This window comes from Sturnus vulgaris, chromosome 30 (genome assembly GCF_052056855.1).
Source record: "Sturnus vulgaris isolate bStuVul1 chromosome 30, bStuVul1.hap1, whole genome shotgun sequence".
Lineage (NCBI taxonomy): Eukaryota > Metazoa > Chordata > Aves > Passeriformes > Sturnidae > Sturnus > Sturnus vulgaris.
In genome coordinates, this window is record NC_142272.1 from 2245147 (window position 1) to 2268274 (window position 23128).

Genomic DNA, 23128 nt, shown 5'->3' on the forward strand with positions numbered 1-23128 from the left:
TTTCAAGGCCAAAGCTCCTGCTGGCCCTGACGAGCAGAGGGGAGTTCTGTGGAGGGGGGGACACTCTGGGGGACCCTGATTTCAGTGCCCTTCAGTGGTGCTGCTCCTGGGCATTTCTGTAGGCTCTGGGCTCAGCACCTGCCCCTCGTTCCTGCCCCTGCTGCCCTCCCTGCCTGGGGGAGAGGCTGAGCTGACTCAGGCGGCTCCTGCCCTTCCTGATCTTCTCGGGGCTCCTCCTTGGGCAGGTGTTGGTTCAGTTTGGGATGGGCTGGTCCCCAAACCAAGGCTTTTCAGCCTTCCTGGCTGCACAGAAATCCTTCTGGAAAGGGACAGGGACAAAGGAAGGTGGGGATAAAGTGGAGAAGGGGATGAAGGGTCCTGAACTGCTGTGTCCTGTCTCTGCCATTCCCTGTGGACTCACAGCCTGGCGTGCCCTGAATCCTGGTGTGGTTGGATGTGGAGCAATCCCAGGATCTCCCACTCGAGATGTGTCACTGTGTGGGGTTTTTTGGGGGGGCTGAATCTCGGGGCTGGGTATAGGGAGATTTAAACCATCCCAGGGAGTCTTGAAGGTGCTTCAACCCCCTTGGGACAAATGTGGGAAATCCGTGACCTTTCCCTGGACACTGGGGGGTAATGCCAGCACCTGGAACTGCCCTTCCAGGGTTACTGCCTCAATAAGTGCAGGCAGAGTGGAATAATTTATCCAGGCTCCCCAAGTAACTGGTGTTCATTAATGAGGATTAGAGTGGGAATCGGCCCCAAAGGATGAGTGAGGAGGTGGAGCAGGACTGACAGAGCTCTGGAGGGAATGAGAGGGTGAGCAGGAGCCAGGAAATGGAGCTGCCCTGGAATGGGAATTTCCCCTGGACTGGGAGCTGGGTCGGTGGTGATGGATGGCTGGGAATGGCCAGAGTGGGACAGGGAATGGCCAGAGCTGTGGGACAGGGAATGGTCAGAGCTGTGGGACAGGGAATGGCCAGAGTGGGACAGGGAATGGCCAGAGCTGTGGGACAGGGAATGGTCAGAGCTATGGGACAGGGAATGGCCGGGGCTGTGGGACAGGGAATGGCCAGAGCTGTGGGACAGGGAATGGTCAGAGCTGTGGGACAGGGAATGGTCAGAGCTGTGGGACAGGGAATGGCCGGGGCTGTGGGACAGGGAATGGTCAGAGCTGTGGGACAGGGAATGGCCAGAGTGGGACAGGGAATGGCCAGAGTGGGACAGGAATGGCCGGGGCTGTGGGACAGGGAATGGCCAGGGCTGTGGGACAGGGAATGGCCGGGGCTGTGGGACAGGGAATGGCCGGGGCTGTGGGACAGGGAATGGCCGGGGCCGTGGCCAGAGTGGGACAGGGAATGGCCGGGGCTGTGGCCAGAGTGGGACAGGGCAGAGCAGCTCCTGTTCTGCTGCTGTAGCTTCCCCGGGGTCAGCTCAGGTTTAAAGAAACAGGAGAAGGAGAGGATTTATTGAGTGAAATGTGCGGTTTGGTTTGTTTTGTTCAGTTTGGCCGCTGGCCCCGGGCTGGGAGGGGCAAGCATTTCCTGCTCTGCCGGGGGCTGGGCTGGGCTTGGAGGTTCCAGTTTTGGACTGGGCACTGCCCAGTTTGGGTTGGGGGGTTTGAGAGCCCTTCCTTCAGCTCTGCTCTGTTCCCTCTCTGCAGGTCCCTCTGGGGAAGAGAAGGGAAGGGGCCAGGGTGGGACAGGGGCTGAGGGGGCTCCATGGCCCTGCAGGGACACTGCCTAGCCCCAGGTGGGACAGAGGGGGAGCACTGCTGGGACAGGGGTGGGGGACACTGCAGGGACAGGAGGTGGGCACGGAGGGGACACTGCAGCCCTTCCTCCCCTTCTCCCTCTCCCCGTGCTGGGATCGGGCTGTGGGGGCTGGGAACGGGAGAATTCGATGCCAGACTGGGGGTGTTTGTGCACCCTGGTTTGGGGGGTGGCTGGGGAGAGCTCTGCCACCTTCCCAGGCTCCTTTCCATCCCCACTCCTTCTCCCACTTCATTATTCCTTCTCTTACCTTCACTTATTCCTACTCCTCCCTTCTCCCTTCTCCATTCCCATTCCCACCTCCTCCTTTCCCTGCTTTCTGCGCCTGCCTAGAGCCATCCACATCTCTTCCCTGCTGTCTTCTGGAATCCCAAATCAGGCTCTTTCTGATTTCTGGGTGAAACACGGAGAAGCTGAAACTGAGCCCCAAGCCGGCGTCAGAGCGCAGGAATGTCCCGCGGGGCTGGGCCGGCCGGCGGGACCTGCCCACGGCAGCTTCAGTGCCGCAAACCTTCCCCACTCAGCTGAGCTTTGGCTCGCGGAGTTTCCAGGAAATCTCAGATATTGAAAAAAAAAAACAAAAAACAAACCGAAAGAGGAGTAAAGTCAGGGGTGGTGACGTCCCGCATTCCTGCCGGGATGCTGCTGGCTCTGCCCGCTGGGCACAGGGCTTGGGTGGTCGTGGCTGTGCCCCAGCACCCGATGGGATCAAACAGTGGAGCCCTGGTTCGTGGGGAGGGACATTACAGCCCATCCAGTGCCACCCCTGCCGTGGGAACAGCTCTGCAGGTGGGGTCTCACCTGAGCAGGGCACAGGGGCAGAACGCTGGGGGTGCTGAGGAGCTGAGGGGGCTCTGCTTCATCTCCAAACCCTCTTTTCTCATTTAAAATGGCCCCAAAGTCCAGGAATGATCTTCCCAGGGAAGCTGTGGCTGCCCCTTCCCTGGCAGTGCCCAAGGCCAGGCTGGATGGGGCTGGGAGCAGCCTGGGACAGTGGGAGGTGTCCCTGCCATGGCAGGGGTGGCACTGGATGGGTTTAATGTCCTTTCCAACCGAAACCATTCCATGAATCTCCAGCTCTCTCTGTTGTCCATCATCTCCACTCTGGGCTGTACTGGGAGCCTGGAGGTTCCCAGTTCCCTCTCCAACAACCAGTCCTGTTACTTTGGCAGACAGCTCCTCCTTTCCCAACATCCCGCTAATAAAAACAGCAGGAATGAGAGGCACAGGGAGGATTTACAGCTTGGTGTTTCCCAATTCCCACCGGAGCAAATGACTTAATTCCCTTCAGACGGGCTCTTGTGTCACTTTAATGAGGCTTTTGTTTGCTCTGAGTGTCACTCCCAGGCTCAGGAGCACAAAGAAGGAGCTGCTGCTGTGGGTTCTGGGAGCCTCTGGCTCTTCTGGAGCTGCGGGAAGTTTAGGAGCCAGCTCCCTGATTTGCAACAGGTTCTGCGTGTTAAATACACTGGGATCAGGGGTTTTTTGGGATAAAAAAAGGGTCTGTGATATCCCAGTGACAGAGGAGGATGTTTGCATCTGGAATTGCAGGAATATCCTTCTGCCCCAGTTTGGGGATTTGTGGTCAGAGCAATCCCAGCCTGCAGCAGCTTCTCTCCCAAAATCTGTGTAGCAGCAGGAACTTTAGGGATGGGATATCTTTGGGTTTGTTTTTTTTCCTGTGAGGGTTTGGGGTCATGCACAAGCTGGGAGCAGAGGATGGTGGCAGTGGGAGAGGGGATGGTGCCACTGCTGGAGGCAGGAGCTGTGTGGGGACAAACTGAGGGACAATTTCCTGTGGGCTCAGGGTGACAGCTCCTCAGCTGGAGAACCAGGGCCTTGTGCCTGCAGTTTCCAGGGCCACATGCCCAAATCACCAGGAAAATTATCTATTTCCCCCCCATTTTTTCCTGGTCATTTAAGGGAATTGAATCTCTCTCCCACTTTTCTCCTTGTGCTACCAAAACCTGTCTGGTCGTGCCAAGCAGGTATTTGGCCATGGCCAGAATTCAGCACAGCATCCCTGGGGTGCCTTGTCCTGCTTCCTAAATCATAGAATCATGGAATTGTTGTGGTTGGAAAGACCTCCAAGATCAGCCTTGGACCCAGTGCCCACAAACTCGTGTCCTCAAGTGCCACATCCACTCTCTTTTTGAACATTTCCTGGGCTGGGACCTCCCCCACTGCCCTGGGCAGCTGTGCAGGGCTGGACAGCCTTTTCCATGGAGGAAAAGGATTTGAATTCCCAAATCTCCAATGCCGTGGTACAGGGGGGAGAGGGGCCGAACCCCAGCCCTGGAATTCCTGCAGAGGGGCTGGTGGATTCCTGGAGCTGCCACCCACCCTGATACATGTGGGAGGGAAATCTGGCACTGAGTCTGTGCCCTCGGGGGGGTTTGGAGCCTGGGATGGAGGCTCAGGGCTGAGCCAGCACCCAGAGGCAGGGGCAGGAATCTCCTCCTGCTCCACTGCTCTTGGCCCTGCCGTGGCTCGAGGCCCGTGGCTGTCCCCACGTGTGTGACGTGTGCCAGGCCACCCTGTAATCCCTGTAAAATCAGGGACCGGAGCTGAGTCATCCTGAATTTTAACTCCTGGGCTCAGATTCTGAGGTGCTGAGTCACACCCAGAGCACTCCAGCCAGGAGCTCATCCTGCCTTGGAGGGGCTGTTTTACCCTGGGTTTTGGGTGGCTGAAGCTCTTCCCTGTCCTGAGGAGCTCTGGAGCCCATGGAGTGCAGGAAGGAAACATCCTCAGCATGGAATTATGGAGTGGTTCAGGTGGGAAGGACATTAAAGCCCATCCAGTGCCACCCCTGCCATGGCAGGGACACCTCCCACCATCCCAGGCTGCTCCAAGCCCCAGTGTCCAACCTGGCCTTGGGCACTGCCAGGGATCCAGGGGCAGCCACAGCTGCTCTGGGCACCATGGAGATCTGTTCTTGTTCCTGGCACTGTTCTTCCCTGTCTCCTTTTCCTGCTGTGCCTCTCTCCTCCCGTGGGCCAGGTGGAGCAGGAGGCAGGAGCTGGGTTTGGGATGCAGGTGGGTGTGGGGAGGAGGGTTCAGGTGTGGCCTCTGCTCCATGGAATGCTGGACCTGCTCATCCCTCCCCTCCCAGGGCGGCATCGATGTCCTCAGCAGTGTGGGCGGGTCCAAGGCAATTATCATTACAATTATAATTGTAATTATTGTTGTCAGCGCTGAGTGCATTGATTAGGAGGGGCCTGAGACAGACAGACAGACGGGCCCCACCCTCTGCTCCATCCGCACCAGGGCTGGGCTCCAGCAGCTCCAAGGCTGCAATCCTGCCCTTTGCTCCCTCTGCCCTTCCTGCTTCCAGGTATCCACCCCACAGAAGACCAGAGCAAAGGAGGGAATGGCACCTTCCTTCTGGAAGCTTCCACCTATGTTATCTTTGGGTTCAGTCTGGCCCTGGAGCAGCTCCTGCTGCTGAGATAAAATCCCTGACTGGAGCAACAGGTGGGAAAGCCAAAATCCCAGATTTGGGAGCTCGGTTCTCCTTCGTTCTGTAGTTGCTGCAGGAGAGAACCCCAGATTGGCCCCCCCAGCGGCAGGGAAAACTCAGGGATTACAGCAGCTGTAAAATCCTCATAAAATGTTCTTTGTTTGCTCTGCTCCCGTCTCTCCAGTGCAGCCGGTGACTCACGGGGCGGAGGCGTCGCTCTTTCCCCCAGCCCCTCCGGTCTCCTGCTCCTTCTCCTGACCCAAACTGGGCTCTGGCTTCTCAGCTTGGAGCTGTTTAGGGAAGGTCCTTCAGCCTCCCATTTTGACCAGTCAAATCTCAAATTTCTGAGGTTGCACATAGGAAACAACCGAGGTGAACAAACCCCTGGGTCATCCCTTGAACTCCTGGGTACAGGGATGCCACCTCTGGAATTCTGGCTGGTCCTGAGCAGGAGGAGTTTTTGCAGGATTCCAAGGAATTTTCAGAGCCACGTGTTGGTGACGTGTCCCTCGGTGTGTGGGGACATGGCACTGGTTCTACTCCTGCCTCTCCCATGTCCTTCCTGCAGGACAGTTCATCTCCGAGTTCCTTTTCCATGTTATTTTTCTCCCTGAGGAGATTTACTGGGCAACAAGTCTGTTTGATTTTGCCAAAGATCCTGGAATTAATTCCCTCCTGGTGCAGAGGGTGAGGAGCAGCTCCATCCCCATGTCCTCCCTGGGGTGAGGATGGTGCTGGGTTCTGTGGGAGTTGTTGAGACCCCAAGTCCTTGCCCACCATTCCCTTTGCCAAGGGCTGCACAAACAGAATTGGGATGGCTGCTGATGGGAGCTGAGTGTTTTGGGGGGAGTGAGACTTTAATCTTTCCTGGATTGGAAATGGGATCCACTGGTGGAAAGTGGCTTTGTGCCATTGACTCTGCCCAAGGAGAGGAAAGAGCATTTTTTGGGATGACTCTGCTGGATCATCCCCCTCCTTGCTCCATTCCTTGCACCATTCCCTCCATCCTGGGCAGGACTCAGGCCCTAGACACCTGCAATAATCTTGAGCTGTGTCATCCTGGGTTTATTCCAGCTCCTATCAACTGGTGTTCCCTTGGAGTGACCTCACGGTTTCTGTCTGAGTTTGGAGCTAACGGGAGCAGGGACGTGGGAGGAGCTGCCCAGGGATGTGGGATCCTGTGAGGGACAGGCAGTGATGGGGACATGGGACCATCGGGGTGGTCCAGGAGCAGCCTCACCTTGGGAAGGGTTACCTGGAGAAATATGGATGGAAAAAGGAGAATTTCCTAATGATTCTGTGTTTGGGGCAGATCAGCCTGGATTGTGTCATTTCAGGAAAGACCCTGAGGGGCTGGAGTGAGTTCAGAGGTGGGAACAGAGCTGGGGAAGGGGCTGGAGAACTCCTGAGGGACCTGGGGGGCTCAGTCTGCAGAAAGGGAGGCTCAGGGGGGCCCTTATAGCAGAGCTCTGCACAACTCCCTGACAGGAGGGGACAGCCGGGGGATTGGACTCTGCTCCCAGGGAACAGGGATGGGAATGGCCCCAGGCTGGTCAGGGCAGGCTCAGCTTGGACAGCAGCAGGAATTTCTCCATGGAAAGGGTGCTCAGGGATTGGCAGGGGCTGCCCAGGGAGGTTTGGATTGCCCATCTCTGGAGGTGTCCAGCAAGGACTGGATGTGGCACTCAGTGCTCCGGGCTGGGGACAAGGTGGGGATGGGGCACAGCTTGGACTGGATGGGCTGGGCGGGCTTTTCCCACCTCAGGAGTCCTGGGATTGTGTGCTCAGGGTGCCTGGACTCTGCTCTGTCCCTGGAAGGATTCGCAGTTTCCACCAGATCAGCTGCTGGAACCTGAGCAGACCAACAGGACTCCAAAGTGAGCTGGAATTTTGTGAGGAGAGAACAGGAGTTTTCCATCCTCTCCTGAGATGTGTCTTTTCCAGAAAAACTGAGTTCAGCATTCCCAGAGCTGGCAGTTTCACCCCAGCACTGAGATTGAAGTTTTAATTTGTTTGTTTGCTTTTCCTTAAGGCTTGGGCTGTGGGAGGGACTCTCAACTTTCATGTCAAAATTATGCAGGTGATGATGATTATGCATAATTATAACTATATTTATCCCTATTCCTTCATGTTTTCTTGTAATCACAAGGTCTTGTAATTTGGGGGAGAGGGGAAAAAACAGCTTTAGGCCCTTGTCCAATGAGCTGGAGAGGGGGAAAGTGCATAGCTGGGGTACTGGGACACCCTCCCTGTGTGTCAGGCCACGTTCCATGTCCCCAGGAAGGATCCCTGGGAAGGAGCCCAGTCTGGGCTGGGTTTCCTCATGTGGGCAGAGCAGTGGGGGTGGAAAAGCTCCTCTGCAAAGAGGCCAGGAGGAATTTGGGGCTCCATGCATGGGGGAAGGGCAGCCCCATCACTGCACTGAGCACTTGGAAGGGGCTGGAGGGAGAAATTCCAGCAAGAGCAACTCCTTGGGGGAGTCCAGGTTGTTCACAGAATCATGGAAAAATCTGAGATAGAAGGGACCCATGGGGACCATCGATTCCAACTCCTGACTCTGCACAGGACACCCCAAAATCCCCCCAGTCCCAAAATCCCAATCCTGAGAGTGCTGTCCAAATGCTCCTGGAGCTCTGGCAGCCTTGGGGCTCTGCCCATTTCCTGGGGAGCCTGGGCAGTGCCCAGCACCCTCTGGCTGAGGAACCTTTTCCCAAATCCAACCTGGCCCTCCCTGGCACAGCTCCAGCCCTTCCCTGGGTCCTGTCCCTGCTCCCAGTTCCTGGCAGTGCTGGTGACTGATTTTGTGCTGTATCCAAACATTTAGGATTTTGGCTGATAGTCCTTTTGGGTTGCAGCAAACAGGACAAGTGTGGGCACCTCTGAGCTCCAGGAGCTGTTTCCCAGGGATGGATTTCATGGCCAGCAGCTTCCAGGAGTGGCCGAGAGTTGAGTCAAGAATTTCCCAGCCTCAGCAGGGTGGGCAGAACCAGAGGAGAGGTGAAATGCAGCTCCTGGAGGGAATCAGGAGCTTGTGGAAGCCTTGGGAACACAGAGCAGGATCTGTCACCCCAGGCAAGCTGAGACAGTGCCCTGGGCACCCTGAGGGGCCTCGGCACTTATGGAGAATATTGAATTATTTGGGAAAAAATTACTCCCTGTGAGGGTGAGGAGGCCCTGGAATGGATTTCCCAGAGCAGCTGTGGCTGTCTCATCCCTGGAAGTGCCCAGGGCCAGGTTGGACACTGGGGCTTGGAGCAGCCTGGGACAGTGGGAGGTGTCCCTTGCATGTCAGGGGTGGCACTAGGTGGACCCTTCCCACCCAAACCATTCCACAATTCCATGATCCCATGATTCTGTTCCTACTGGTCCCTATGATAATTCATATTTGGGTTTTGCTGTGTTGCAGCAGGAGGAAGGCCTGATGAGGAGTTCCTGGAAGCCTTGGGGCAGTGAGGGTGAGCCTGGAGCTGGCTGCCTGTGGCAGAGCCACGATTCCTGTCCTGGTGCAGGGCTGGAAAAGTGGGGAGGAAAATGCAGTTTCCATGTTAAGCACATGTGAAGGTGCAGCCTGAACAATACACTGGCCTCTGCCAAAGGCACTGGAGCAGGGAGAGTCCATGCAGGGAATTCAGGTCCCCAGGAAGCCACTCCATGGGATGGGAGGATTTGGGCCCATTCACTTGATGAGGGATGAGGCTCAGAGGGTGGGACTGGGATGGTGGAAAGTGTCCCTGTCCCTGCCAGGGGATTGCACTGGACAATCCCTAAGGTCCCTTCCAACCCAAACCATTCCATGGTTGCCAGCAGTGGGGAATCCCACTGGGCTCACAGGAATGGCTGCAGGGGCAGAAAACGAAACCAGGCACCAGTGACAGGACATCCAATGGGACACAGGGCCCTGAGCACTGGCAGGGAGGGAGGCACCAACCTTTGGACAGATGATCCCTGCGGATCAGCAGCTGTTGCCAGGCTGGAAAGGGCACTCCCAGTCACCGAGCTCGGGGCTGGAGCTGCGTCATTCCATCGAATTTATGGCTGGCGACGCAGGAAATGGGCCTGGAACCCATAAAGTCCTGATAAACGGGCACCTCATGCCAATAATCCGTACATCAGACGGTGCCTCCAGTTGTGGAATATCCTGAGCTGGATCCTGAGATCATTGATGATCCTGAGGATCATCTATTCAAACCTACTCTAAACTAAAAACCCAAAAAACCACCAAAACCTCACACTTATAACCCACCAAACCTAACCTCAACCACATTTCCCAACACCAAAAAAACTTAAACTAAATAAACCAAACTACAGCCCAGCAAAAAACTCTTCTAAATTTATCATCTCTTCAAAACAACAAAAAATGTTACTATTTAATATTATTCATTTTTATACTAAAAAATACCTATTAAATAAACAAGTTTTTCCACTTCTCTCCAAAAAAATATTTCTCCAAACCAATTAAAAAAAAAAAACCTACTTAAATCTATTTCCTAAAAAGCCCCATTCAAAATTTTCCTCCCAAATTTACCCTAAACCAAAACAAATAAATATCTTGCCTGGTGACATCCAACACCTGCCTTTGGGATCCAGGAGAACAAGTTCCCTCTGACCAGTCTCTACTCACTGGAATGATGATGAGCTGGAAATTTGGTTAATGTGGCTGCTTTGATCCTGGAAGGGGGATCTGGGTTTGCAGCATGGGGAGATCTTCAGGATCTTGGTAAAAGTGCTGTTGTGTTCCCATTGATTTTGGGTGGGTTTAGCAGGAATTAGAGCTTGGCAGTGCCCTTGGATGTCAGGAGAATTTCTTTGGACATCATGAGGAATTTTTCCATGGAAAGGATGGTCAGGTACTCCAGTGCTGGAGTCCCCATCCCTGGAGGTATCCAAGGAATGTGGCACTCGGGGCTCTGGTGGGGATTGGTCACAGCTTGGGCTCTGTGACCTGGGAGGGCATTTCCAGCTCAGTGATCCTGGGATTCTGACAGCCCTGAGTGCTCCATCCGGGAGGTTTCCATCACCCAGAGCCTCCCTAAGCCTGGACACTCATCCCAGGATCCATTCCCCAGCCATGAGCCCGTGCAGACACTGTCAGGTGTGGGACAATGGATGTGGGATCCAGAGCCCTGGATCAGGAACCCCCAGCAGGGCTGTGCAAACAGAACCTGCTCCCAAGAGCTTTCAATGCAAACACGGAAATCCAGGCAGGCAGAGGGAGGGATCCCCTGGGATAACACAGCAAGTGTGGAAACCCCACAAGAACACATTCCCAACACTTCATTTCACTCACCGCCAAGGTTTTCCTCTTCAATGACAATATTTGATTTTGTTAAACATTTTTTTGGCCACTTTCCAGCTGGAATTGCAAGCCTGGCTTGTTTTCCCAAGGATTCATGGAGGGATTGGTCGTTAGTGGGGGTTTGGCTGCTCTGGGAGTCTCAGAGCCAGTCCTAGGTGTGCAGGGCCAGGGGGGATGTGACTCCCAGCATGGCAGGCAGGGAAATCATTTCCCCAAAAAGTCAAAAGTGAGCTCGGTGTCACCAAACCCAACCCCTGGGGTCACTCACGAGGGTTGGGAGGAATTTACCGGTCGGAGTGGTTTGTGGAACAATCCTGGGTTGCCATGGAACCACAACACAACAACCCTGGGACACCTCTGGTGGCCACGTCCTGCCCTGCCCTACCTGGCTCCAGCCTGGGCTCAAACGGGGAATATCCACCTGGTGGGGGGGGGGGGGGGGGGGGAAACTGGGAACAGCAAGCAGGGGAGGAGGCTTCCTGATCCCACCTGGAGTGCTCGTGGTGCAGGGAAGGAGGGCTGGACTTGGGATGAACACAGGCTCGCCCTCACCCAAATCCAGGCTGGAGTCCAGCTCCCCAGTGCCAAACGACTCCTGGGAGCAGCTTTACCTTTGTGGCAAAAGGTTGGAATTCACCTGCCTGGATGGACTCACCCCCCTGGACTGCTCCTCCTGTGCCTCTCAGGTTGTGTAAAAGTCCCTGTGTGCTGATCCAGGCTGGAATCCAACCTGGTATCAGCCAGAGCCGGGTGGGAGTTGTTTCAATCCCACACTCAGCTTCCATCCCTGTTTCCTTGGGCCATCCCAGCACTGTTCCAGGGGCAGCCTGGCTGTGTGAGGCTGGGCACTGCTGTTCCCAGCTGGGGATGCATGGAGAGATCCCTGTCCTGTCCTGCAGCCCCAGGGGAGGTACAGGGCATGTCTGTCACACTCCACTTGGTTTACACTCAGTGGATTATTTTTATAACCCCAGAATCAATTAGGCAGGAAAAGACCTCTAAGATCATCGAGTCCAACGTGTGATGGTGGGAGCCAAGCCAGGTGCAGGGCTGGCAGGAATCCTGCCCCATCTCTCTCTTCCTGGATTGAATTCCCTCTTTTCCCTCTTTTTAAAGAGACTTTGCCTGCAGCAGCCAGGCTTCTCCTCTCCCCCCAGAGCAGGATGGGCGGATTTTGAGCAGGCTGAGTTTGTAGGCCGCCTTATCTCCCTGTCCTGGGGACAGAAAAGCTGAAGAGTGACACTTTCAGGCCAGACTTTGAAATCTCCTGGGGAATTTATGACCTGATAGTGCGGGGCTGAAGCTCTCTGGGACTATTTGGAAATTGTGAAAACTCTGAAACCCCATCTTTTCTCTGCTTTTTCTTCATAGAACCCCAAAATTCAAGCAGGGACCCAGAATGTTGAGCCAGGATTTTAATCCTGTCTCCTTTCGAGTGTGGACTAAATGTTGGGTGGGATTCAACCGTCTTAACCCAGGTCAATTTTAAGGATTTATTTGAGGGATTAGCAGGAGAGGGAAGGGCAAACATCCCCCCCTGGGCAGGCAGGCTGGCAGGGCCCGGACAGTGCCCTGGTTTATATTAAACAGGCAGGACCTGGCGCCGGGGCCCCTTTATCAGCTTTGGGCCGTGCCCAGGGGAGAACCCGCCTGCAGCACTTCCAAATCCCTGTGAACTCCCTGTGTATTCCCTGTGTCCCCCCCGCTCATTGCAACACCCGTCCGGGGAATCCGCGACAATCGGGGGCCGGAGCTCGGGGTTCACGCCGCAGGTGGCAAAGAGGGGACACGGGCCAGGTGTGTCCTGTCCCTTCCAGGTGTGTCCCGTCCTTTCCCTGCGGCCCTTCCCTGGTGCCGCCGGAGGGTGGGAATGCAGCCAGGCACACCCAGCCCGAGCAGTAAAACGATCCCTGGTGTGCCCTTGGGCCAAGCCCAGCTCGTGTAGCGGATAAAAGGGGAGGCAGCGGGAGAGCTCTCACTCCCCTGGGCTCCAGCGCAGCCTCCCCGGCGTTGCAGAGCGCTCGCAGCAGCAGCAGCAGCAGCAGCAGCAGCAGAATGTCCCGCTCGGTGACCTTCAGCTCCCGCTCGGCCGCGGTGCCGGCGCTCAGCCAGGTGCGGGTCAGCTCCGTGTCCTCGTCTCGCAGCTCCGGGCTCGGCCGCGCCGGCGGCTTCGGCAGCGCCAGCCTCTACAGCCTGGGCTCAGCCGGCAGGAGGATGAGCCTGGCCGGGGGCAGCTCCTTCAGCGTCCGCTCGGGCTACGGGGCAGCCGGGTTCGGGGGCAGCCTCAGCCCCGGCGGCATCCAGGAGGTCACCGTCAACCAGAGCCTCCTGACACCCCTCAACCTGGAGATCGACCCCAGCATCCAGAGGGTCCGCAAGGAAGAGAAGGAGCAGATCAAGACCCTGAACAACAAATTCGCCTCCTTCATTGACAAGGTGAGGGCTTGGGCTGGCTCGGAGCTTTGGGACCCAAAATTGGTTTAATCACGAATGGACTGAGGATCAGTCCTGGTGCGATTTGCTCACTGCAATCAAATAATTCTTGATGATAATTATTTGATTCCAAGTCAAATAATACATGTATTCGATGTATGAAAGCCCTGCTGGTATTGCCAACAGAACAGCTATTCACCTTGCTCGGGCTGCCTTTGCAGCCCTGGTTTACCTGGTATTGCCCAAGTGGGACTGCAGGCTTTGCACCAAATGGGGGTGCAGCACCACATCTGGGGAGAGAGAGGTTCCTGGAGGGAGCTGTCCCAGGAGAGCAGATGGAAGCAGAGCCTGGCCCAGGAGAGCAGATGGAAGCAGAGCCTGGCCCAAGGGAGCAGATGGAAGCAGAGCCTGCTCTGGGTGTTTATGCTGCCCTGCCCAATTTGGCTCACTTGCATTAACTGACCTTGTGTAAATCCTGCTCTGGCATCCCCGAAATGTGAGGAATCCAGCCCTGGAGCTGGAGCAATTCGAGGGTTTGAGGTCTGGGGCAAGTCTTTGTCAAGTGTCAGCCCAGTAGAATCAACTTTTCTTTAATTCATCCAAAGCCTCCAAGTCACAAAGCAGGTCCCAGAGCAGCCAGCCTCTTTAGCATGGTTTCCATGACCCTCCTGTGGTGCTTCCCGCGAACACCCAAATTCCTGGGGCAGGATTACCACCTGCAGCCCAGTCCTTCCCTTCCCCAATGACCCCTGTGCTCCCTCCCAGGTGCGCTTCCTGGAGCAGCAGAACAAGATGCTGGAGACCAAGTGGAGCCTCCTCCAGGAGCAGAAGACAACGCGAAGCAACATCGCTCCCATGTTCGAGACCTACATCAGCAACCTGCGGCGGCAGCTGGACGGGCTCCTGGCAGACAAGGGGCGCCTCGAGGGAGAGCTCAAGAACATGCAGGACCTCGTGGAGGACTTCAAGAGCAAGTAAAGTCTCACCCTATACATATACCACCTAATACACCTAGTATATTACACCTAGTGTACCACCCTGACAGGGTGCTGGAGTATCACTGTCCCCCTAACAAGGTGGTGGAGCATGAATGTCCCCAGCTTTCCTGCCAGGGAGGGAGGTGTTTTCTGGCCAGGAATGAGGTGTTTAGTCCAGGGAAGCTGCCTGGATTCTTCTTGCTCCTTGTTTCTGGCACCTTGCTCCTGCATGGGCCAGTGCCTCCATCCTCTTGGCTTTGCTCTTAGGCCTCCTCAGGATGGGAAGTGGCATTTTGGGGCCTGCTCAGGATTGCAGGTGACGTTGTGGGGCCTCCCTGGGGTTGGAGGTGGTGCTTTGGGGCTTCTTCAGGGTCAGAAGTGGCTCTTAGGTGTGGCCGGAGCCCCAGAGTTCCACAGGAGCTCCTGGCTCATTCCCTGAGCAGGGAATGAAGCAGCTGCCCTGCAATTCTTCAGTGACTTTTCAGTGTCACCTGGGAGGAGCCCCAGAAGAAAGGTGGCCTTTGTCCCAGCCCAGCCGGGAAATGCCTCTGAGAAGGGAAGGGAAGAATAGGACGGAGCTGGCAAACTGGATCAGGCAGGAACTGCAAACAAACAGAGCTGATAATCCCCAGGGTGTGTTTGGGGAGAGTCAATACCGAGATTCCCAAAGAGCTGCTTGGGAATGATGCTTCCCCGAGCCCTGCCCGCTTATTTCACCTCCATTATTGCATCCACAGTCAGCCTTGCAATCTCTGCAAGGAGCTGGTTTGCAGCCAGAGGGATTAAAACCCAAAGTTTAGTTACATTTCCCATGGATTCAGTCCATAGACTCGTGGATTTTTTTCCTTTAGCCTACAGATCCATGGAAAGCCAAACCCTCTATGTGCTCACAGAAGGGAAGCAGGAATGAGGAGTCGAGGCAGTGAGGATGCAATAACTAGAATGCAGAACATGCTGCTCCCCATTTATATGGAGAAAATCTCATTTATAGATGGAAAACCTAAACCATGATATGCTTTGGGGGTGCCTGTGGCCTCTTTTCCATAGGTCTGGCTTCCACAGGAATTCCCAGGTGATATTTAGGGGAGGAAGAACTCCAGGGATGAGACCCAGCCCCTCCCTCAGGAACTGCAGTGGCAGAGGGTGTGGAGCCAGCTGGGATCATGCTGCCCACAGGGCTCAGTTCCAAGGGGTGAGAGTGTCCTGGGCTTCCAGAGGGACGTTGGGACAATTGTGGATGGTTTAGGAAGAAATGCCTCCCTGTGAGGGTGGTGAAGCCCTGGAATGGATTTCCCAGAGAAGCTGTGGCTGTCTCATCTCTGGAAGTGCCCAAGGCCAGGTTGGACAGGGCTTGGAGTGACCTGGGATAGCAGAAGGTGGGAATGGGATGGGCTTTATGGTCCCTACAAACTCAAATTATTCCAAGATTCCATGCTTTACCAGTTCATTGACCGGCCTGGTGGAACTGCCCCCAGGAAATGAGGAATGTGATGATCCATTCTGGAAGAATTCATGCTTTTACCCCTCTCTGCTGATCCCTTGTGTGTGGAGGTGGTGCCTCTGCGTCATTTCCTGGGATTTATTCCTCTGGAATAGCACTTGCAGCTCACTGACCTCCAAAGGGCAACGTCCATTGATCCCAGTGTGGATGGGCTGGATTCCAGGTGGGAGCAGGAGGGAGAGCCAGGGAGGCTGGGAAGGTGAAGCAGCTCCTGCTTTGGAAGGCAAATTCCATCTCTGGCCATGTAAATAAAGATCCTTAACAATGGCAGCAACAATTCCCAAACAGCAAAAGTGCTTCCTGCTCTGTCCCTTGGATGGCTTTCAGTATTCCCAGATCCCCTGGGCACGTTGGGACTGGATGTTTGGGCAGGTTGGGAGTGCACAGACAGATCCAGGTTTGCTGATCCAAGAATCAGTGGTGGTCCTGTAAAATCCACGGACAGAGATTTTTATCTGCTGGAGAGCTTTAGGTGAGCCCCTGGGGATTTTCAGGTGAGCCCCTCATCTGAGGGCGAACACTTAAAGAAGAGGAGTCACCAAGATTGGAATTTGGTGAGGCTTTGCAGGAGAATGAGGGTAATTAATTACCTCTGGCTCTTCCCTGGACAGTGCCACCTGTTCAACACCTGCAAAATGTTCCCAACAGTCTGGAATAGGGAAGTGCAGAGTGGAAGGAGCTCTGGCAGGTGCTGGAATCAGCCCAGAGGAGATTGTGGGATCTGTTTGTGTCTCTTGCCTTGATTTGCTTCCTGAAGGGTTGGTGCCAAAGTGGGTGCACAGCCTGGGCCCTCCCCAAAGGAGGAGTGGGAGCAGGAATCTTCTGAAGCACAGGGAATTTTAGGAATTATGGGGGAGCAGGGAGGGGATGATTTCCAGGTGATGGAGATGGAGGGCAGCAGCTCATCCAGAGCAGACCTGTGGCACCACTGGTGCACCAGCCCTGGGGAATTGCTGGGCTGGCTCCCAAGAAATGGAGGGATAGAGAAGAGAAGAAAACTGGGATAACCTTTTGCTGGGATGTTCTTTTTATCCAGGCTCTGACTTCACAGAAATCCCTTTTTTTTGGCAGGTACGAAGATGAGATCAACAAGCGCACGGCGGCTGAGAACGAGTTTGTGGTGCTCAAGAAGGTGAATATCACTGTGGGGCAGGGGATCCTCACACGGGGAAGGGACCTTAAAGTCCATCCCATTCCCACCCCTGGCATGGGCAGGGACACCTTCCATGGGCCCAGGGTGCTGCAGGCCCCATCCAGCTTTGGACATTTCCAGGCATGGGGCAGCTGTGGCTCTTGCCTGGGATCATCATTAGTGTGTGCAGCCCTTCTCCCCTGCCCCGCTGACAGTTCACTCTTTGCCCTACTCACAGTTTACTCCAGCTCTGCTGAAGCTCAGACGGGCAGAATTCCATCCAAAGGCAGCTCAGGGGAGGCCCTGAGGTCTCCACACACACAGGGAAGAGGTGTTGGGTCCCAGGGATATCAGAGATAATGCCAGATCTTCTTTGGGATCTTTCTGGAGGTCTCCATGTCCAACCTGACACTGAACTTGCAAACAGGGATCCAGAGGATCCCCAGGACTCTCAGAATCTGCACTCCAGCAGAACTCAGTGCTCTGGGAGATGATTTGTAGGCCCTGGGGTGCCTCTGGGACACCTGGAGTTGGTTTGGGGATCTCTCCTTTGGAAGCCACCAGAGGCTGGGTGGGCTCAGACATCAAAGCTCCACAATCTCAGTGGATTATTCCTTGTTTTTCCAGGATGTGGATGCTGCCTACATGAACAAAGTGGAGCTGGAGGCCAAGGTGGATGCTCTGACAGATGAGATCAACTTCCTGAGGGCTTTCCATGAGGCGGTGAGGACCCTTCTGCTTCTTCATAGGGGGAGAACAGGGAATGCTGGCTGGGAAAATGAATATGAGGAAGGTGATGGATTCGTGGAGTCTTCCATAAACAAAACTATGCCTGCACGTGAAGTGATTCCTCTGAATTCCTGTGGATTGTCACACGGATTTATCCCTATCTGGGATGGATGGATGGATGGATGGATGGATGGATGGATGGATGGATGGATGGATTGCAGACATAACAGGACAGACATTGTATTGGGGATGCAGTTTGTAGGAAAACAAGGAAAACGAGTGGTTTGTAGGGATTTAGTGCTGGGGGAGGTGGTGCTGTGTAACAGGAATGAAGAAAGGCTGCTTGTTCCAGGCTCCTTCCTCCTTCCCATTGTTTGCAAACTCAGGGATTGCCTGAGCTGGACACACGTCCTTGGGAGAGGTGCTGGAATTTTGCCCCTCTGGGTTCTGCAGCCAGTTGGGTTGTTCTCTAAGGAATGGGGTAACAGTGGGATAAGCAGCCCTGCTGCCCAAGTAGAGATAAACAGCTCCAGCTCTGCTGTTGGTTGTTGCTCTGTGCTTTGCAAGGTTGGTTCCCTCCTAATTAATGATTATCTTGATGGAATTCTTATCTGCCTCCCTTTCCCTTCTCTCCTTGGATTCTCTAATTGTCTTCCTAAAGAGGCACCTTAGGCCTGGCTGATTAATGGGCTTGGTTTTGCTGCAGGAGCTCAACGAGCTGCAGGCGCAGATCTCGGACACCTCTGTCATCCTGTCCATGGACAACAGCCGGAACCTGGACCTGGACAGCATCATCGCCGAGGTGAAGGCGCAGTACGAGGACATCGCCAACCGCAGCCGCGCCGAGGCCGAGTCCTGGTACCAGAGCAAGGTGAGCTCTGGGGGACAGAAGGATCCAGGGAGACCTTGGAGCCCCCTCCGGGGCCTGAAGGGGCTCCAGGAGAGCTGGAGTGATGAGACACAGGGGGAATGCTTCCCTCTGCTAAAGGGCAGGGATGGATGGGATATTGGGAAATAATTCCTCCTCCCTGTGAGGGTGGGGAGCCCTGGGATGGATTTCCCACAGGAGCTGTTGCTGCCCCATCCCTGGAAGTGTCCAGGTTGGATGGGGCTTGGAGTATTTTGGAACACTGGGAGGTGTCCCTGCCCATGGCACTGAATGGGCTTTAATGTCCCTTCCAAGCCAAACCATTCCATGATTCCATGATCTCTAGCTCTGTCAGTACCTGTATCCCTGTGCCATGAGTTGGGGGGGGAGGCTCTATCCCTCTCATTCCCTGCCATGCTCACCCCATCTCTCTGTGCCCCACTGCTCTGTCCCAGTACGAGGCGCTGCAGGTGACAGCTGGGAAACACGGGGACGACCTGAGGAACACCAAGAATGAGATCACGGAGATCAACAGGGTCATCCAGAGGATCCAGGGGGAGATCGAGAATGCCAAGGCCCAGGTGAGGAGCTGTCCCTCTCCTGTCCTTCACCAGCTTCAGAGCTGGGGACCAGGGACAGCATGTGAGGGAGCTGTGTCTGCTGAGGGTTAGTGGATATTGGGAAAAGCTTCTTCTCCCAGAGGGTGTTGGGCTCTGAGGGGCTCCTCAGAGAATCACAGAGGTCACAGCCAAGGCTGCCAGAGCTCCAGGAGCCTTTGGACAACGCTCTCAGGTGTTGAATTTCAGGGTTAGTGGGATTTTTAGGGTTGTCATGTGCTGAGCCATGATGGTCCTTGTGAGTCCCCTCCAACTCTGGACATTCTGTGATGTTAGGAATGTTTCAGGGGTCTGTGTGTCACACAACACCTTGAACTTGATGATTTTGGACATCTTTTCCAACCTCCACAATTCCATGGTCTGTAAGAACCATTCCAGGGTGGCTGCACTGCCCATCCTGAAGGATTTCAGTTCTGCTGGGGAGGGGGATTGTTGGGAGCAGGGTGTTCCTACCAGGAAGGTGGATTTGGGACAGGATGAGTGGAAATTGCCCCTGGGACACAGAGGGACCGCCCTACAATCCTCGTGGCCTCCTGTTCCTGGGATCATTGTCCACGCCCTCTCCCAGCAGGGAACACCATGTTTGGGCACACTCACAGAGATTTGGGGAGCTCTGTTTGCTTTCACTGGGGTTTTATCAGTTTATCAGGGCCGTGGCTTAGGCCTGGCCTGGAGCTCCCAAAGCTCCAGATAAACGTGGTGATTCATCCCGGATTGTTTGGTTTCAGGGCAGGGAGGTTCTGGCACCAACCAAGAGCTGACCTGGTGGGGCTCCCTTGGCCAATGGATGGGAGCACTGAGCCTCTTGGGAGCCCTTCCTGCCAAACATGGGGGTTTGGGAGCTGTGGGGGAACAGCTGGAGGTTCCCTAGGGCCCCACGGGACTGGTCTTGGGTTGGATCTGGGTGTTTGGTAGCTCCAGGTGTACTCCAGTCCACACCTGTCACATTTCAGTTAAAGACTGCCTGGCTCTGAACAAGCTCTGGGGAAATGAGGAGAGAAAACCTGAGCTTTCCTGAACCCTGAGAGGTCTGTGGGATATGGGGGACTGGGAAGCTTGAGGATCACCTGAAAAATGAAAGTGGAAAGAAACTTGGTCTTCCTTCTGCGAGACTTTGGAAGGAGATTAGTTCCCATCTCCATCCAGTGCCCAAAAAACCAGGAAGGGATGAAGTCCCAGAGATCCAGCTGAGCTCCAGATCCACAAAGGGGGGCTGGGCAGCAGAGGCAGAGGTTTGGGGCACAGGATGCTCCTGCAGGGATCAGGATGTGGCTGCTCTGTCCCCGCAGCGAGCGAAGCTGGAGGCGGCCGTGGCCGAGGCCGAGGAGCGTGGGGAGTTGGCTCTCAAGGACGCCAGGGCCAAGCTGGAGGAGCTGGAGGCTGCTCTGCAGAAAGCCAAGGCTGACATGGCCCGGCAGCTCCGGGAGTACCAGGAGCTCATGAACGTCAAGCTGGCCCTGGACATCGAGATTGCGACCTACAGGAAACTGCTGGAGGGAGAGGAGAGCAGGTGAGGACAAGGAGGGGATTGGTGAGCAAAGATTCCCTGTGTTCCCTTTCCTCCCTTTGCCTGGGGACACTGTGAGAGCCCAATTCCCATTTCCACAAGGATATGCAGACAAGAAAACCTTTGAAAAACTGAGTTCTGGTCCTGGAAATGTTTTGGCTGAAGAGCCAAACTGGCAGACTCTGGGGGGAAAAAAAACAGGGAAAATAAGCAAAGAAGGAAAAAATTGTTTTCCATCATGTTTGATGCTGTGGCAGAGCATTTCCAAGTGGAAATCCCTGTGGAATTGGGACAGAACCTCTGTGCTCTGTCCTCCTGCCTCCATGGTGATAACAGAGCTGGTGAATGCAAGGCTGGAACAAAGCCCTGGGCCCAGGGATCCTCCTGGCTCAGGCTCAGCTGGGGCAGTAACTCCCTGCCCCTTCTCCTCCTTACCCCCTGGACCAAGGAAAGCTGAGTCTAACCCCTCCCCTCCCCTTGTCTTTTCCAGGTTGGCTGGGGATGGAGTTGGCAACGTCAACATCTGTGAGTGGATTTTGTTGTTTGTAGTGGTTCCACCTCGTTCTAAATCCGTGGAAAAGGGGGCTCAGAGTGTCCCAGTTCACCCAGTTCAGCCCCTCCTTAGTGGAAGCACCCTAGGACTGGGGGTGGTGCTGAGGCTCCATCCTGAGCTCAGTTCCAACTGATCCAGATGAAATTGGACTTGGGGCAGCTTTGATCTTCCTCTCCTCCCATTTTTGTATGGATGGAAAAGCCCTAATGGGAAATGCATTCCTTGGGCTGGGAATTAGTGCACAGTGATGGCAGAGGGTGTTTTTCCAGCTTGGGAAGTGTTGGATTCTCACCTGGTCGGGACCTTGGGCAGGAGCTGCTCTCTCAGGGATGCTCCAAACCAGTGGCTCTGATTTTCAGCCACTTAATTCCTGCTGGGAACTGGGGAACCATGTTCTTACAGCTTTGGGCCCCCAGGAGATGAGCTGAGTGTGTTTGTGAAATGGGATTCTCCAGGGGTTTTCTTGGGACTCTCAGCGAGTTGTCCAAGCTCAGGGGAGCCTGAGCCAGGTTGGGTGATGGAGTGACAAGACAAGAAGGGAGGACTTCAAACTGAAAAAGGGGAGGTTTAGATGGGATATTGGGAAGAAATTCTTCCCTGTAAGGATGAGGAAACCCTGTAATGGATTTCCAAGATGCCCTATCCCTTGGGAAGTGCCCAAGGCCAGGCTGGACGTGGCTTGGAGCAGCCTGGGATAGTGGGAGGTGTGGCAGGGGTGGCACTGGATGGGCTTTAATGTTCTTGCCACCCAACCCATTCCATGATCCCATGGGAGCCTTTCCTGAGGGTGCCCAGCTGGCTGAGGTCCAGGTGCTCACGTTCCCTTTGCTCCTCTCCCATCCAGCTGTGGTCAGCTCCAGCGGTGGCGCAGGATATTCCAGCTCCAGCGGATTGCTGGGAGGAGGGATCAGCCTGGGAGCAGGAATGGGCAGTGGAGCTCTGGGGTTCTCCTCTGGAGGCTCCTCCAAGTCCTACACCATCACCACCACCTCGTCCAGCCGGAGAAGCGTCAGGAAGTAACTCCAGGGATGGAGCTCGGCATTCCCAGCACCCCGGAGAGGGAAACCATGGAAAGAAAAGTCTTGGTGCCTTTTGCAGGATGAATTGGCTGCAAAACTCCTGCAGTGCTGAGGCCTAGGCCCTGCCCCTGCCCTGCCTGGGCATGATTCTGCACTCTTGGATTTGAACCATTCCTCTGGGAGCAGGATCAAGCCTGTGGGGTGAAATTTATCCTGGGCTGCAGGTGGGGTATCCCTGCTGTTACCCTTGTCCTTGGTACCGCCTGCTCCGGGCTGGATTTCACCCTTGGAAAGGCAAATCCCACATTTCTGCTGTGCTGCTGCAAAAGACCTGAAGATTCCCTCTTAACAGGTTTTGGAAGACTCTAATCCCTCAGGCTCCTCAGCCCTGCAGAGGGCTCACCCTGGGTTGGGTTTTTTAAATATACCAGGAAGAAAACAAGTTTGGGTCTCCCCTTCTTTTCTTTGGAAATGGGCTCAGGGTTGGGATTCAACATTCTCCCGTGACTGAAGCTGTTTCTGACCAAAGGCAGCACAGACAGGTTGATTTCAGGCTCCTTGTAGCAAAATAATTCCTCAAGAACCTCCCACACCCTTTCCCTCTCTTCAAATGAAGCCCAAAGCTTGAGGGATCTAAAACTGCTTCAAATTCCATGAGTCCCACTGAACTGGGAGATAAATTCCCTATTTTTCGGTGTCTCTGTTTACCACTCCCAATTTCAGGGTATTTAGTGATATCTGGAGTCTCCTGCAGTGAGGGTTCAGTTGCCTCATTCCAAAAACTCCTTGTTCCTGCCAAAATGGGTCTTTAGCATGCCAGGGAAATTGTTGTTACTGTAGTAGGAAGAGATTTTAGGGAACTCCAAGGACCTGCTCCCAGTTTTTATGTTGATGTTCAGCCCTGTCCTGGCATTGTGGTTTGGGTTGGATTTTTATGCTTTTTATGTCTCTCATGAGTCCTTTAATAAAGTTTCCCTTTCAGCTGCATGTCCAGTCTCAGCCAAGTTTTTTGTGCTGCCCTGGGTGCTCAGGGGCACTGGAAAATATCCAGGAACCACCTTCCAGAGCCTGCCCTAGCTCTGTCCCCACGGCAGGGCAGTGGGCAGGGCCAGGGTTTGGGGTTTGTTGCTGCACAGCTCATTCCTGGCTGGATTTGGCCTGCCTGGAGTCTGGGCAGAGGGATGGGGTGAGTTTGTTCAGAGTCATGGTTTGAGCTCAGGACTGAAATGGAATCTGGTTTTAATGGGAGGGGGAGCGGGAT

The 23128-nt window shown here is 54.8% G+C and overlaps 1 protein-coding gene across 1 annotated transcript; it reads left to right on the forward strand.

Moving 5' to 3' along the window:
* The first annotated feature begins 11009 nt into the window (after window positions 1-11009).
* Window positions 11010-22854, forward strand: LOC106863515 (keratin, type II cytoskeletal cochleal). The gene is made up of 9 exons (XM_014892989.2): window positions 11010-12967; window positions 13730-13938; window positions 16514-16574; window positions 17202-17297; window positions 18010-18174; window positions 18627-18752; window positions 20078-20298; window positions 20786-20820; window positions 21693-22854. The coding sequence occupies exons 1-9, from the start codon at window positions 12587-12589 to the stop codon at window positions 21866-21868; spliced, it is 1470 nt and encodes a 489-aa protein (XP_014748475.1). The 5' UTR covers window positions 11010-12586; the 3' UTR covers window positions 21869-22854.
* The last annotated feature ends 274 nt before the right edge of the window (window positions 22855-23128 follow it).